This window comes from Gavialis gangeticus, unplaced genomic scaffold, assembly GCF_001723915.1.
Source record: "Gavialis gangeticus isolate Ggan-Ray unplaced genomic scaffold, GavGan_comp1, whole genome shotgun sequence".
Classification (NCBI taxonomy): domain Eukaryota; kingdom Metazoa; phylum Chordata; order Crocodylia; family Gavialidae; genus Gavialis; species Gavialis gangeticus.
This window is the reverse complement of record NW_017729025.1, coordinates 108,295,667-108,312,326: the sequence shown is the minus strand read 5'-3', so window position 1 is coordinate 108,312,326 and position 16,660 is coordinate 108,295,667. Positions and strand designations below refer to the sequence as shown.

The 16,660-nt window shown below is 43.4% G+C and overlaps 1 protein-coding gene across 1 annotated transcript in view; it reads right to left on the bottom strand.

Annotated features, from left to right (window-relative positions):
• The window catches only part of LOC109299367 (sodium- and chloride-dependent creatine transporter 1-like), a 38,191-nt gene extending 21,819 nt beyond the window's left edge, over positions 1-16,372 (bottom strand). The window contains 4 exon segments of the mRNA XM_019519954.1: positions 1-23; positions 393-645; positions 1,018-1,226; positions 16,197-16,372. Coding sequence (XP_019375499.1) covers positions 1-23; positions 393-645; positions 1,018-1,226; positions 16,197-16,372 — 661 coding nt within the window.
• Positions 16,373-16,660: the final 288 nt, after the last annotated feature.

Genomic DNA, 16,660 nt, shown 5'->3' with positions numbered 1-16,660 from the left:
CTGAGAGCCCCAGCACCCGGTTCCTGCACACAGGGAGGCATGAGGAGGAGCATGAGCTCTTGAGGGGACATGGGGGTCAGTGCCTGGGGGCACAAGGAAGCACAAGGGGGCATGAGCTCACAAGGGAGCATAAGGGGTCATGAAGGGCATGAATGTGAGCTTATGAGGGGCATGAGTGCACAGGGGCTGAATACATGAGAGGTGTGAGGACATGAGTGTCATGGGGAGGCATGAGGCAGCATGAGGAGCACGAGAGAGCATGACGGGGATCATAGTACCAGGGCCATGAGCTCATGAGAGGGCACAACCCACCTCACCAAGGGGCATGAACTCATGATGGCGGGGGTGGGGATCATGTGGGGGTTCATGCAGGGGTCAGGGGTCACACTCACTCCCAGAACTCAAGCACGGGGGAGCGGGAGGGAGCATCGCTCTGGGAGCTGTTGCTGTGAGAGCTGTTGCCAAGGGGCCCATCATGGCAGGCTGGGCTGTTCCAGGAGTGGCCACAAGTGGCCCAGGGCAGGTCCCCGCCGCTTGCCACTGCCCCGGCCACAGCGCTGCCCAGGTAGAAGAGGGCCCAAGACAGCACCAGCACGTAGTAGGTGTTGCAGTAGAACACGATCAGCAGCGACGCCAGTCCCAACCCTGCCAGGAGGTCAGAGATCAGGAGTTGGGTGTCAGGGGGCACCTAATCCAGGTCTGACCCTGGGTGGGGGAGGGGTTTCCCCTGCCTAAGGGGACCCAATGTAAGCCTAATTCTGGCCCTATGGTGTGGGAGAGGCAAGGATTCCAATCCAGGCCTGATCCTAGGGAGGGTCTTGCCCCGCTGAGAGCCCTGATTCAGGCCCAATTCTGGAAGGAATGGGCAAGTCTTTCGCCTCCCCAGGGGCCCTGATTTGGGCCCGACTGACCTCATTCTTAGGGGGAGAAGGGAGAAGTTGGAGATACAATCCAGGCCCAATTCTGGGGGGGGTGGGATGACAAGGGGATATCAGGGGGCCCTGGGAGGTCACTAACCTTTGAAGAGGGGGGCGATATTCCAGGCTGAGAGGCTCCCAGCCTTCATGAACTGCCCCAGCGAGATCTCAAGGAAGAAGATGGGGACCCCCCCGAGCACAGCCATCAGCAGGTAGGGAATGAGAAACACTCCTAGGAAGGCATGGGGAGGGGAGGGTTCAGAAATAGCTCCACTGTTCTTTCCCTCACTCCCAAACTGCAGCCCCCACCTTCACTCTGCACTGTCCCTCACTCCCGACCCACAGCCCTCCTCAAACCACAGGGTGCCCCTCAGTCCCCAACTCCGGTCTCACCACCCCACCCCCATAGTCCCATGGTGCCCCTAATTCCCACTCCTGGTGGTGCTAGCATGTAATGGGATGTGTGTGTGTGAGGGAGACCTCTATTTATATCCTGGGCTCTCCTTGCCCCTCCCCACACTGCCCCCCAATAGCTCATTTCATAATCCCCCTCCCCCTGATGTTGGGAGGGTGGGAAATTAACACTGGGGGGGAAGGGGACACCCATGAGTTTTGCATGCCCCACACATGTATGTTAAAGAGTGTGCATATGTATGCACATGCATGTGCAGAGAGTTCCTAAAGCAATGACAGAGGGGAGGTGGGGGGGTGTAACAGGTTGCCCTCCGGAGCACCATCTTCCCTGTTACCTGCACCTTACATGGGGCACCCTTGGAGTCCCCTTTAAGGTTCTTGTGTCCCGCTCTCTACTCACCTGCCATGTCTTGAGGGAAATTATTATACTGATATTCTTGTAAGTGGGAGACTGCCATTTTGTATATTGGGGTCTTCCACCTCCTTGGGACTTGACCCTCCGTATCTCTAACTAGGCCTCCTTGTTTAAACCCACCAAACAGAGTTTGACTTCAAGGTTCTAGCCTTTTCTTTTCTTGAGGCTCGTGGCTCTCCTTTTTGCTCTGATCTGGAGCCCAGCCTCCCTGGCCTAGAGTTCTGGCCACCAGCCAGGGGGTTGTAAGTTCAAGGCAGGGGAGTGGTTCCAGACCCACACTGTCCCAGTCCAAAGAGAAACAAGACTGCCCTCAGGTGCACCAGACCACCCTAGATTTTTAGGATCGTGCCCTCTGGTGCCAGGGTCTGTACACCCTAAAATCATGCACCCACATGGGCATTGGGGCCTATCTACCCCAGATACTGCACCTTCTCTGGTGCTGGGGTCAGTGCACCCCAAAATCCTGCACCCACTCTGGCACCAGGTCCCCATGCTGTAGTGGGGTCCCAGCGAGGCCTTCTCCTTTCCCAATAGCCTCACCCAAACCACAAGTGTTATTCAATATCAATAAAAAAAAAAATATGAACAGTCCTGTCCATGGGCAATAACTGCCACCGGGAGAAATGTGATTAAAGAAGGCAGCATGCCAGCTTACATTTACACAGGGTTCATGCTTCAGTTCCCCATCATCAGCTACAGTCCTTCCTCTGGGGTTGCTCCAGGTTCCTCCATATTTCCCCTCCTCCAGCCTTTGCACCATGCACCAAGACTCTCCATAGAGCTCTGGGACACACTCCTTCCTCTTTAGCTGCTGGCCCCTACTGCTGCTCAGCCCAGGGTTTTTATAGTCCTGGCCTGCCCCTTCCGGTCAGCTGATTAGCTGGCCAGACTCAGCTTTTAACCCCCACCTTACTGGCACTCTGTGTCCAGAAAGTTCTGGCCTTAAAGGGGCCAACCTGTCTTCTGGTGACAGGGCTAGGGTTCCCTGTTACAGGGGGCTTCTGTGCCTTCTTCGTAGATCAGGATGAATTCATTCCTTGTCTCTTCTAGAGCACAATGCCGAGACAGATGCATATGCTCAAGAAGTTCCCTCCCATCTGCCACATAACTGTTTATGTGAATGCCGGCAGAATGAGACAGTGTTGTAGGTTATCTTTAAACCATTCTAAAGGCACTTAAAATGGGGGCAACTGCACATTAAAAGGTGTTAAACTGTGCTAAATATCCTCTAAGTGTCTTAAAGTTATGCTATGTTGGGTGAAGGTTATCTTTGAGCTGTTCTACCAAGTTCAAGCTAGGGTATTGTTGTTCTGCTCCAAGGAAATAATGCAATACATTTGCAGTCATCCAGCCCCTTTACCCCGACAAACTTTCCAAGCTCCTAAACTCTACTGCCCAGGGGCTGGTATTAGCCCTGAGCCAACACTCCCACCTCCCCTCAGTTGGTTTGACCCCAGCCCATGTGACACCATCCTGCTGGCTTCAAGGACCCCAGGAGATCCAATCCAGGCTTCTGGGCCAAGAGCCAGGCACACAGATCTCCCGTCAGAGGGATAACCCTTTGCCCCATATCTGGGCAACTCTCCCCTAGCCAGAAGAAATTTGGGGGGGATGATGTGGCTTTCCTCCCTAGCCTCCTGCATTCGGGGGGGAGGGGAAGAAGGGGGGGAAGTGAGAAAACACTGCCTAGTGTTGAGTGTGGAAGATGCCTGGAGCCCATGGAGATCAGCTTTCCTGGGCTCCATGCCCTTGTTGTGGTTAAACCCTATCTATTTCACTCCTGGAGTAGGGATAGAGTCCTGGCTCCTGGCCATGCCCCTGCTTACCAGAGCCAGACACTTCAGTAACAAGTCACAGTTGTGCAGGTGAGACACACCATTATGCCTTAACCTGTGGCTGCTCTGAAACTGTTCTAACTTTAACACTGCCTAACATTCTACAAATTTATAATGGTTTAAAGGTAACCTGTAGCAGCACCCTAAGCTGGTCTAGGTCTGACAACTAGAAAGTGGTTATAATCTTGTATATCCCTTTGCCATGGAAAGAACAGAGAAAATGATCTGTGTTTGGAGAATGCTGAGATTTTTAACTCTCCTAATTGGTATATGAATTCCAGGGTAAGTAGGTAGAAAGACAAGACATTTGGAGTGAATGGTAGCACAGTGAACAATAACCTTAAGTCCACTGTAATGCTAATATGTGCATACTGTGGTTAGGTGCCCTGAGAATATGTATAATTACAACTATTCTGACTTAAAACTGTTTTCATTCATCATTATTACAAAAAGACTTATCCTTTTCTATTTGATACAACAGACAGTGTAATTTCATGTGGCCCGATGAGGATCTGTGCCATTCATCTTTAGTTTTAAAATAGCTCTGCCCTTAGTGAAGATTTCTGCGTCCTTATTGCTCTTTCATTAGCAATATCTGTCTCATGGCTTGCAACTCTTTTCTCAGTTCTTCATGACACCAGTGTCCCCTGTGGTACATTTCTATAGATAAGTTCTTGTGTATAAGAATGACCTAAGCAAAACTCCTATTAAACTAATTAATGATGCTACTTATACAAATACAAATAACTTCGGAACTTTGTACATTTGTTCTTCAGTGTGAACTCTTTTCATTTCTCCTTTTACGTGGATTTTATTTTTATAGGTCTGTTCAGCTCTGTTCATCAGGATACATAGAGGTTTGATTCTTAAATAATACAGCTCTGCTGTCAGAAGACCTTAGTATAATACTAGCAAAATTGTGCTTTTACAGTATAGCTTATTTTGCTTAGAGTGTGGGTTCTTTTATCCTGGTAGAAGCAGGAGTTATGGTTGTACAGCTATCTTTGCGTGAGGTGTGCTTTTCCAGTACAGCCATAGTAATTTACCAGCCATGAACTTCAGTGGGGGTTTTGGTTGTGTAAAGCTTGCTTGATTAGAAGAATCATCTGTCTCTGTTGGGGTTGTGTCTGGCTGAGACGCTGACTGCACAGTAGCTTGTTACTACATGTAGTAGCGTTGCATGGCATGAAGTGTGATTTGACACTATTATGCAGTCAGCATGACATAAATACCATTTGGCAACACTACTGTGCAGTAACTCCAGTTACTGTGCAGTCATTTAGTATGTGTTTATACAAGTACAAAGTGACTGCGCAGTAATAACTGCAGTCAGCATCTCATGTAGACACAGCCAGGGACTAGAATATTTAGGCGCCCAAAAGTTCAGGGCTCAAAATTCTCAGCAACATCCCAGAAGGAACATATTCTTTTCTCTGGGGCTGTGTTCATAATTTTCATCAGTGCAGGTGTCTGTAGACAGAAGATTTTCTGGCAAATATGTCACTACCCGAACTGAAAAAACATCTGTGCAAAAAGATGCCTGTTGCACTGAACTCAAGTTCCTGATCTGTGCTGCTGAAGTCAATGAGCATTTTGCAACTGGTTTTAAAGAGTGTGAGAACTTTTATTTAGCTCCTTTGTATTCCATATTAAGGATCTTTTTTTTTTTTTTTTAACTGAGATTGCTCCATCCTTAGCAGCCACTAGCCTTACAGATTTTGTAGCCTTACAGATTTTGTAGCAGCAGTGCCATCCTTGCTGATTTTCCTAATCTTAGTCCAGCATAGAAAGAGAGGAAGTCATTTAGGCAGCCTGACTATTCTGCTGCCTAGACAATGTTTAGGAGGTCTTTCAGCAGTACAGCCAATACACCGTGTAGTCACACCCCCAGTTTTTCTTCTTTTTTTTTTTTATTGCATTCACTCCCCTTCCCCAACTATTTTTGACTTGTTCTCTCCCTCTCTATTCCCTATAGATAAGTATAAGTAAGCTAAGATGTAGGATAAGCTTTAAACATTATTATTTTGGTAGCAAGTTTTTTGTTTTGGATATTCACTGTTTTATATTGTATTATTATTAGGTTTGTATTGATTTTTACTGTTTCATATGGATGTTGTATGGTTTAGGCCTGTGTGTGTGTAAGTGAAGCAAAGTCGTGTCAAGTTTCCATTTTATATGTCAAGTCTCCATCTTGTGTCCTCTGCCTGGGCATCCCCTGTGTGTCACAATTGTAGGAGTCATGTATCCCTCCCATGTAAACTGGTTCCCCGATGAATGAGTGTGATTGGAAATGATTGAAATAAAATGGTAGCAGGCCTCTACTGAATGGCCTGTAATGAATGGGCCATCACCTCGTATTGATTCATCCAGGAACCACAGACTTCACCCAGGAACAGAGACAAGACCAGCATTTGAAAGAAAAAGACCCTGCAGAACCAGCAACTCTCACCATTATAGACACCCGAAACTGCACATCCCTGCATGGAGCACACATGTTCAGTATGCCAGGGGCTCACTCTTGCCTGGCCATGCCTCCTGTCACTAGGGTCATACAAGGTCTGCCCCTATAAAAAGGGGTAGTGAAGACAGACCCAGTGGGAATGCCATTTCCATCTGGACCAGACCAGCTTGATGCCACTTATCCACCCCAGAGGCCCTGCCGGCGCCCCCCTCTGGACAACACCGAGCTAAAGGAGACCCCAACCGGCCATTGAGGGTCAACTTCTAGCCGGGGATAGGTAGATATTACCTGCACACTTCCTCCTACAATTTGGACTCTCTCTTTCTCTCCTCCTGGACTTCAGTGGACTTCAGCCACTACACCAAACCTTTTTAACTCCTGCTGCCATTGTGTGTGCATGTGTGGGTGCAAGGGAACCAATTTGGCATTGTGTCATCATCTCCCCTGTTCAATAAAACCACTGTCATTTGCAACCCTGAGTTGGACCATGTTTTACTGAATACCAGTCCCTTTCGTATCTTAAATTTCAGCCTCATTCTCTCTCTCAGCTCCAGTTCCCACCCTCTCTGCTGGTTTCCCCATCTCCTCCCAATTCCATCTCCCCTTTTCTGCCACCTCTCAGCTTCTCCTTGCTTTCCTGCTGTCCTTGCTGCCTGCTGCTTTTCCTGTGATTTTCTGCTGCCCATCTGTTTTCAGGCTCCCCTTCCCCTGCAGCTTCCCAGCTCCTATTAGCTGTCCTGCAGTTCTCTCCAGCTTCCAGCACCTACTGCCACTCTCTGCAACTTCTCTAGCGGCCCCAGAGCCATCCTCTGGCTCCCCACATCCAGAGTCCCTCTTTAACACCCACACTTTCCCTTAGTCTCATTTTTCCCTCTCCTTACCTACCTTTTCAGCTCCCCCATAGCTGTGCTGGCATTGCTTCCCTGTTCTGCAGGGTTTGGGCGTTGCCTTTTAATCAGTTAAGCTCAATTAACCTGAAGTTACCCCCAGCCTCAGTTCTTCAGCCCAGGCCCCTATAGTCTACCGGTTCTAATCCCCATCTTGGTAACTTTAACTCCCTATACTCCTACTATCTTACCTTAACCGTCCTCAGGTATTCCAAGTACACCAAGCACATACATTCATACATGCACGCATACATATCACAATACCCAACTTAGGAACTCACTTGTGTGTATGTGGAGATGGGTAGTATGTGTGTATATTAGTGAATATATATATATACATATATAGATATCATTGTGTGTGTGTGTGTGGTATATGAATTAGTAATCCACATATGTGTATTGGATGCGCAGGTGTTGGTAACTAGTAACTGATTCTGTCTAAATTTGGTGTGTGTAGCGTGTCTGGGCTTAAACTGGTGATAGGTGTGCATGAACCTAGACTAATTATTTTGAATGTGTGTGTGTATCTTAGCTGCTAGAGTGAGTGTGTATGCCTAGTAGGGGGTGTATGCACCTAGTGAGTGTGTGTGTGCTTAATTGATTTTTATGTGTGCATATGCAATTGTACACCACACCCTTCTGTTTAACAGCACAATATTGAGATCCTGAGTGTTGGCCTGACCCCCCAGGGCAACAACTGAATAATATCCAAGATTAGGTACCAAAAAAAAGACAACTCATAAGGAAATGTCTTGCATCCAAGAACATCACAGAGAAATCTTAACTGAAGTTAATGGTCTTAAACTGAGTATAATTTAGATCATAATGTTGGGAAAAAGATTTCTTTTAACATTAATGTTAAAGCAGATTTGAAAATGAATGTCCATTTGTCTGAAGAATGTTTATATTTTTTCTCTCCAGGTGATCTAGGCATTATTCATTCATGGCTCTAGTTCTTCATTAACTCTAAGGTGCTTGAACATGTTTGCATAATGGTCACTGGAAGCATGCATCCAGTTGATTTCAATCGCATTTAAACTCATTACTGTTTTCTTGTGGTCTCATTGAAATTATGTAATAAGGCTTTAGGTTTTAAATAGTAAAAATGCTATCCAAATCAGTTAGCCTTTTAGTCAGGTATCTGTGTAAGACCCCAGCCTGCAGAGCTGAGAGCATCATCTAATCACATCATTTGACATGAAATGAGAATGCTGCTTTCTAATGATTTCATTTGAATTGCCAAATGCAGGCTCCATTCTAATCTAGGAAGCATTTCTGAGGCCTATCCAACATGGGTTGTAAACAATATACAGCAAATGAGCTAGCTATGTTAATTATTAGCCAAATCACATGGCACAGTGCATGCAAGTAAACAAAACATACGTGTAAGCTTCAGGTGCATTGTTAAGGTGGAGAAAATAATACATATAGCATGTATTATCAGGCCTTTCAAACTCTGAGTGCCAGTAAGTTCAAAATGAGCGATACTCTAATATGTCCACTTAATGTACTAGTAATAGAGAACTAAATATTGTTTTTATTTATTCGAATTAATAGGCTATTTCTGTATTGCCAATCAAATTGATGGAACAGATGAAGAGGTTTCACAGACAGATTTCATAGACATTAGAGGCAGGAAGGGACCTCGCAAGATCATCAGGTCCAGCCCTCTGTCCAAAGGGCAGGAAGTCAGCTGGGGTCAGATCACCCCAGCAAAATAAGCATCCAAGCATTTCTTAAAGGTATCCAGAGTAGGTACTTGCACCACTTCTGTGGGGAGTCTATTCCAGACTCTGGAAACTTGGAAGATAAAGAAGTTTTTCCTTATGTCCAGTCTAAAATGGTCTTCCATCTGTTTCTGACTGTTAGACCTTGTCTTTCCTTGGGGTGCCCTGGTAAAAAGACGTTCTCCCAGTTCCTGATGCACACCCCTTACATACTTATAGGCTACCATCAAGTCACCCCTGAGTCTTCTCTTCTATAGGCTGAAGAGTCCCATGCCTCTCAGCCTGTCCTCATAAGGCCTGTTCTCTTGACCTCTAATCATGCACCTCAGGTTATGTATCCACCTACGTAACTGTTACATAGATATCCAGGCAGACATCTTTCTTCCTTTAAATGTCAATCTAGGTCTTTATTTGTGGATCTTAGTAAGAAGAATTAGAAAATATTTAATATATGTAAATTGTATTGTAATGGTAGAAGCGTTACTATACATATTCCTGGCATACAAAGCCATTGACATCAAATGCTATTTATTATAATTATAGGAGGGCAATTCTATTTCTTATTTCAGGATATTATTCCAGGACAAAGATGAAATAGTTGAAAGTGCTCCATCAGATTTGAGCTGAAAATCCAGAATGAATAAACTGTGCTCACTGAGAGTGCATTCTTCTCTAAGTATAGGTAATGGCTACTGAATATTTGTTTATCCCAGACTTTTGACTTTTTTATGACATAACTGGAATTGAAAAGGAAAGAAGAAAAGACGATAGTGTTCTTACCAAAGGCCTTATGGTTAAGACACAGGACTAAAATACAGGAGAACTGAATGACAGACCTTGTAGAACTGGAAAAAAAGTCAATTAATCTTTCAATTTCCCATCTTTATTATAGGGACAACATGTATTCATGTCAAAGGGATAAAGCCATAAATATTAACTGATGTTTATAAATTATTTTAGAGCCTCAAATAAAAAGTAAGGAAGTAAAATAAATTTAGGTGGAAAATATTGCCACGTTCAAGGCTGCTGATTATATGTGAATATATAATCAGGCCCACCTCCCACAATTTTTTTTATTTTAAAGGCTTTTATCTTTATGCTTGCCAGTAAGATGCATCCTGTAGATATTATCAATTTAATTCAGAATAATTTTCATAAATCCTGATAAATTCATTTCCTTTTAAAAAGGGGACCTTAAAGCTAGTCCAGCAACATCAGCCCAAGGTAGGTTTTATTTTACTTATATTTATTTTATATTATAACCAGTCTAATGCATCTTTTAAAAAAAATTCATTTCAAGGCCTAGGCGAGTGAACCTTGGTCTGTAAAATGCTATTCTGATATGAAAGTTTTTATACTGAGTTAAGTAAAGGCCTGGGTTTTACCAAATCTGTCAGGAATAAACCTTGCAAGATGCTTAGTGATCTTCAACTCCTATTCAGATCTCTGTGAAATGAAGGTGCACAGCACTTCACAAGACTGAGTTTTTCACCAGCTTTACTTTTGATTTACAGAATGTATTTGAAACAAAGACTGTAAACAAGATTATTTATGAGAATATTTCCTCCACTACCTCCGCTACATACAGATCATTACTTCAAGTGACTGAGTCCACTCTCTCTGTTATTGTCATTGTTTCAGGTCTATTATTTGAAAGGCAAAATGATACTTTTCAGTAATTGTACACCTAACCCACAAAATGCTGGAGTGATTGAGTGCAATTGTTTTCATCCTGTTACGTGTATAATGACCTATTACTGCAAAAAGATAAAAAGAGACCAAGTAGCTATTCCCTGAGTCCATATTCCCTCACCCTTGTCCCCTTGGGCACTTTAAGAGTTATTGGATTTGGAAGAATAGGATGATCAGCCTTTATATCATCTTTTGACAATACACTGTAAAAGAATAACCTTTTTATCATCTGCAATCAACAAATCTTCCCCATTAGTGCAGGCCTAGAAAGAGTGCTAAATGGCTTGTCATTGGAGGTGTTTGAAATTCCAGGCACAATGTTTTCTCTCTGCTTTCCTGATTGTATCATTTTAGCAAATAAATGACTCGCGTTGTATATTTTACAAGGAATGATGATCTAATCCTAAAGGGCTTGGAAATGCTTTTCAAATCTTCTTACTTTAAATGTCAGTACAGATAGGAGTTTTTCATAGGCCAGAATAAGTCACTGGTATCCTCATCTATTTTGTCATTTTCCTCTCAAATTTCTTGTGTGAAAACAATATGAAGGAAGATGATATGGAGGCAACATAAGGCATTGGAGGAGGTGGTGAGTAACTATTCATTATGACCTTTTGACTTTTATTAATATGTTCCTATGTCTTTCAAATTACATAGGGAGCCCTTGCTTATGTGACAGTAAGAGGTCATTCTCTAGAGAAAATCACCCTTAACACTGCATATTGTTGATTTAGGGGGAAGGGAAAAGCGAATACATGACAAGAATCTAAAACTTACTACTGCTAAAGTTATGGTCAAATGTATTTGTGAGGGAAAAAAATCTGTGAAAGAACAGCAACATTGGCAAGAGACACTTGTAATGGAGATTCCAATCAGCTCTACTGTTTGTTTAGTAGCATTAATATATTGTGGATGCTTTCAGGTTGAGATACAGGCCAGATCTATGACTACAACTGGCCCAACTTTTGGGAAAGGTTGGGTGCTGAATTTTTTTTTTCGAGACCTAGTCCCAGATTATCCAAGGGACCCAATTTCCACTGATCAGTGTGCTTTAGGCATTCAAATTCCACTGAAAAGCTGGGCCCTGCCCACTACTTCCATATATAGTGTTGACTGATCTAATAAAAATAGACCTCTCACAGATTTCAAAATGCAAAAATGATTGCAGGTCAAGATTGAATTACTTTGGCAGAGTTCTACATGGGAAACTTAAACCAACCAGCCTGCATTCTGCTGCTTATATTAAATGCGTGCTATCAGTTCCTTAGTTTCATCAATAATAAGTCTACTCATCCATATCTATATTACTTATCAAGATCTATTTAAAATCCAAACATTGCTCCTGTTTTTTCATATTCTCATTGAAATTGACGAACCTGCCCATTCCCAAGAGAGTAGTCAATCAACTGATATTAAAGAAAGAATAGGTTCATTTTCTGTCTTTAACATAAAGTTATAGCCCAGCCAGGAGCACTGGGAAACAGAGTCAGAAGAGGGGGATCTTGTCCTTTGCTGCTTGCAACAGGTTTACTGATTCAGTCTATATACTCATAATAAAACATTCCTCTATTCTTCACATGCTGCAGTAAATAACATGGCAACTTTTGACCTCCAGAGATGAAAACTCATTACGTACCATTGTGAGTACTTCATTTTTGAAGAAACTGAGTGAAACTTGAAAACCCCAGACTCTTTCCAGTGTCATTCTTACTGCTTATTGCACAGAATCAGTTTATCTTTTACAGGCAAAAAGAAAAAAAGGAGGGGAAAAAACCCAGACACTCTAAAATGCTTAGGAAAAATGCTCCCTGAAGGCAAGAACTGTGTATGCAAGTTGGTTACTTAGATGAGGATCAGAGATTGCCTGTGTTGGAGTGGGAGTTCTTTGCCTCAACTCCATAAGCCAATACAATAACAACATTTAGTACTCATAAAAAGATCACCTTGCATTAGGCAATTTCAAAGGGCTTTGAGAGATATCCTTAAGGAAATCTTGTACCACCCTTCTGAGATAGAGGAACATTTTTAATAAACAGTAAAAACCAAACTCATTTTTGCAGCTGGTTGAAATTTAGAATTTTCATTACATAGGGAAATCCCATATTTTCAAATTAGCAAAGTGAATGAAAAATCACAATTACAGAATTTTCCCATGAAACAAAACTTTAGAAAAATATTTTTTGGAAACAACAATATGGTCTGAAACATTTCACAGATTATTTTTATTTATACAGTACAATATTTTGATTCATCAATGATTAAATCAAAACAAATTATTGCAGTCATTGAAATGAAATATTTCAATGTTATTGGAAAAATATTTTGATAAAATTGAAAGTAAATATTTTGACCTTTTCATAAACACAAAATTCTACAAAATCAATAGAATGTAAAACATTCTGATTACTCAAATTAGTTTGTTCTAATGGAACATGGAAAACATGTGGCCTGCTCAATAACATATATAAATCTATGACAAGCAGAGAGGATAGAACTCATGTTCTAAAGGGGATCATTATAGGGAAAGAATGAAATTACTTGCTGACATCCCTTCTTATATAGAACACACAGAGGTGATGTTGTGCATAAAGATGCTATCCTGAATCACATCTGAAAAAATAATACTAGGCTCATTTCCTGTTTTAAGCAAATAACATTTAATATTTCAGACCTATGAGCTATCCTCTTTGAGAACTCATGGAAATTGGGTTAGGTCTGGATGATTGCAAAAAGGGAAAATATAGTACCTATCTTTAAGAAAAGGAAGAAGGAGGATCTGGTGAACTATACAGACCAGTCAGTCTGATTTTAATACCTGGGAATATCATTGGAGCTCAAGAAAACTATTCTGAAGCACCTAGAGGAGAACAGGGTGATCAGGAACAGCCAGCATGAATTCAACAAATCTTGCCTGACAAACCTGATTTCCTTTTATCATATGGTGACAGGCTTTGTGGGTGGGTGAAAAGCAGTGGATATGGCTTGGCTATAGTAGGAGTGGCCAAAGTTATTCACCCTGGGAGCCACATCTGACCCTCCACCAAAGTTCAAGAGACAGAGAGTTGGGGCTTGGGGGGAGTGCTGAGCGACCTGGAGTGGAGGTGCTTCCCCCCGGCCCCCAGCACTGCCGAGCCACTCCAGCTTTCTGGGTGGGAAGTGCACCCTGGGGTAAGTGGTGCTGCTGCAGCCCCAAACCCAGCAGCCTGGTGCCTAAGCTGGCAGTCCCAGAGGGAGAGAAGGAGGGAGGAGGGCAGGTTCAGGGCACACTCTGCACAGGGAAAGCTGGAGTGGTGGGAGGTGCTAGGCTGTGCTGTCCCCTGAAGCCACCTGAGGGAGAAGTGTGTGGGCTTTGGCCAATTTTCGGAGTGTCAATGCCGACGAGCCACATGTGGCTTATGAGCCACAGTTCGGCCACCGTGGGGCTATAGCAAGGATTTTGACACTGTCTGTCATGACATTCTTATTAACAAGCTAAGAAATACAGACTAGAGTGAAGTACTATAAGGTAGACCCATAACTGGTTGAATTTTCATGCTCAATGAGTAGTCATCAATGTTTAGTTGGGAGGAGTGGGGTTCCTCTGGAATCTGTCCTGAGTCCAGTATTGTTTAATAAATTCATTAGGGATTTAGATGATGGGATTGAGAGCATACTTAGCAAATTTGCAGATGACACTGGAGATTAAGGCTGGGATCCAGAATAATCTGGATAGAGAGGAAAAATTGTCCACAATCTACCACTAATTCTACAAGGACAAGTGCCAAATCCTGTGTTTGGGACAGAATGACTGCATATACAAATACAGACTGGAGAATGACTGGCTAGGCCGCAGTACTTCATAGAAGGACTTGGGGATTACACTAGACCATAAATTGAATATGATTTCATAGATTTCATAGACAATAGGGTTGGAAGGGACCTCGGAAGATCATCCAGTCCAGCCCCCCCACCTGAAGGGCAGGAAGTCAGCTGGGGTCTTAGGATCCCAGTGAGATAAGCATCCAATTTACTCTTGAAACAGTATTCTTTTGTTACAAAAAACAACAACCTTATACTGCTTTATATTAACAGGAGTGTCACTTGCAAATCAAAGGAAGTGATTCTTCTGCTTTTTCCAGCACTCCTGAGGCCTTGTCTGCAGTCCAGTTTTGGATCCCACCCTTCAAGAAGCATGCAGCCAGATTGCAAAGAGTCTACAAGAGAGCAACAAAAATAATTTGGGGTCTGGGAAACATAGCTTATAAGAAAAGACTGAAAAAGGAAGAGTTATTTAGTTTGGAGAAGAGAAGACTGAGGGGAGATTTGATAACAGTCTTTAGATACCTGAAGAGTGATTACATGCAGGATGGAGATGAGCTTTTCTCCATGGCCACAGGGGAAAGGACTAAGAGGAATAGCTTAAGCTGCAGAAGTGGGGATGAGGAGGAACTTTCTGAATATGAGGGTAGTCGAGCACTGGAACAGGGGACCAAGAGAAGCTGTGAAATACCCATCCTTGGACAGTTTCAAAAGCAGGCTAGATAGATGCTTGGCTGGTGTGGTTTAGTTGGGGATGATCCTGCCTTGAAGAGTGGGATGGAAATCCTATATATTAGGGATGTTCAACCACTGGCCAGCAGCATATTATCCAAGCAACAGCAGCATATTATCTGACCCAGGGGGCTTTTTATGGGTCAAGAAATTTGGTACCAGGGGAGCAGTGGTAGTGCTCTTTGGATGCCAAATTTCTAGATTTGTGGGGAGCTCTGTGCCCTAAGTGCTGTATTGGGTACCCGATGCCAGCACATAGGGTTGGTCAGGGCTGGAGCTAGGCCCCAGAGTCCAATCCTATTCTTGGGGGCTGAGAGAGGGTGGTCCACCCCCTTGGGGCCCAATCGCCGTGCACAGGGTTTGGATGGGACAGTGCTTGACTCCCAGAACCCAGGGCAGGGAGGGAGCAGTGCTGGGGCCCCACAGTGCAATCCTGTCATATGGGGCTCAATCTGGCCCACTGACTAGCCCCACTACCTGGCCATTGGGATAAAAATGTTGAGCATCTCTACTTTATATCAACTGGAAAGACAGAAGAATGAATGCCAGCATTCTGGATCAAGTAACTACCATCAATATTGCAACTATATTTATACGGTCTTGGCTCTGTTGGACAGGACATGTCAAGGATGTCATGTCTGTACACCAACATCCACCATGAAGATGGATTACAAACCATAAAGAACTTTATTCCTGATGGGAGAACTGCTTCTGATTCCATTACACTCTTGCACTTGATCCTCACACACAACTATTTCAGGTTTGGATAACCCCTATACCTACAAATGAATGGCACTTCCATGGACGCACATATGGTCTGCAACATGCCAATATAGTATGACATTTGAAGTCTGTTTTCTCTGCAACTGCCTATTTATCATCCTGATCTACCTAAAGTATATCAGTGACATCTTCATTGTATGGACATATGGGAAAGACTCTCTAGAGAAGTTTCATTGGGATTTTAACAACTTCCCCTCCTCTATCAGACAAACTCTGAATACCCTACCCAACAAATTAACTTCTTAGTTCAGTGAAGGTTTACAATGGCCACATTGAAAACACATTATATTAGAAGCCAACTGACTAGTACAGTTATTTTTATGCCACCAGCTTTCATCCTAAGCACACCACTAGAATCAAGGTGATAGCCAAGTCCTATACTATAGCCATATCTGCTCTGATCCCACTGACTAGGATGAACACTTTATGGATCTAGAGCAGGAATTCCTGAAACTACAAAACAATCCCAAAACTGTAGCGACTTAAATCAACAAAGCCAGATTCAGACCTTTCCCTGACCTACTGCAATACTAACCCCATGACAGGGATGACAGAGTCCCTCCGGTGGTCACCTACAGCTCCTGACTTGAACCCTTGAGACACATCATTAATGACATTCAGTCCCTCCTGGAAAAGGATGATCTCCTCAAAGCAATAATGGGAAACAAACTTCTCTTGGTTTACAAGCAGTTCCCCAACCTCAAATAGCATCTCTCAAACAACAGGCTACCTAGCTCCCAGTCTCACCGAGGCATGAGGCCCTGTAGCTGAGTAAGATTCCAACATCAATATAGACCAACTTTTCAGTGGACTGAATAACAGGGATTATAACACCTGCGGTTCTTTCATTTGCAATTCTACTTATGTCATATAGGCCGTCACCCACTCACAGTGCCCCTCTGCTGTCTACATTGGAAAAATGGAATGATCCTTATGTGAAAGAATGAATGGACACCAACCTGACATCAGCTGAAGAAAGACACACAGGCCCATGGCAGA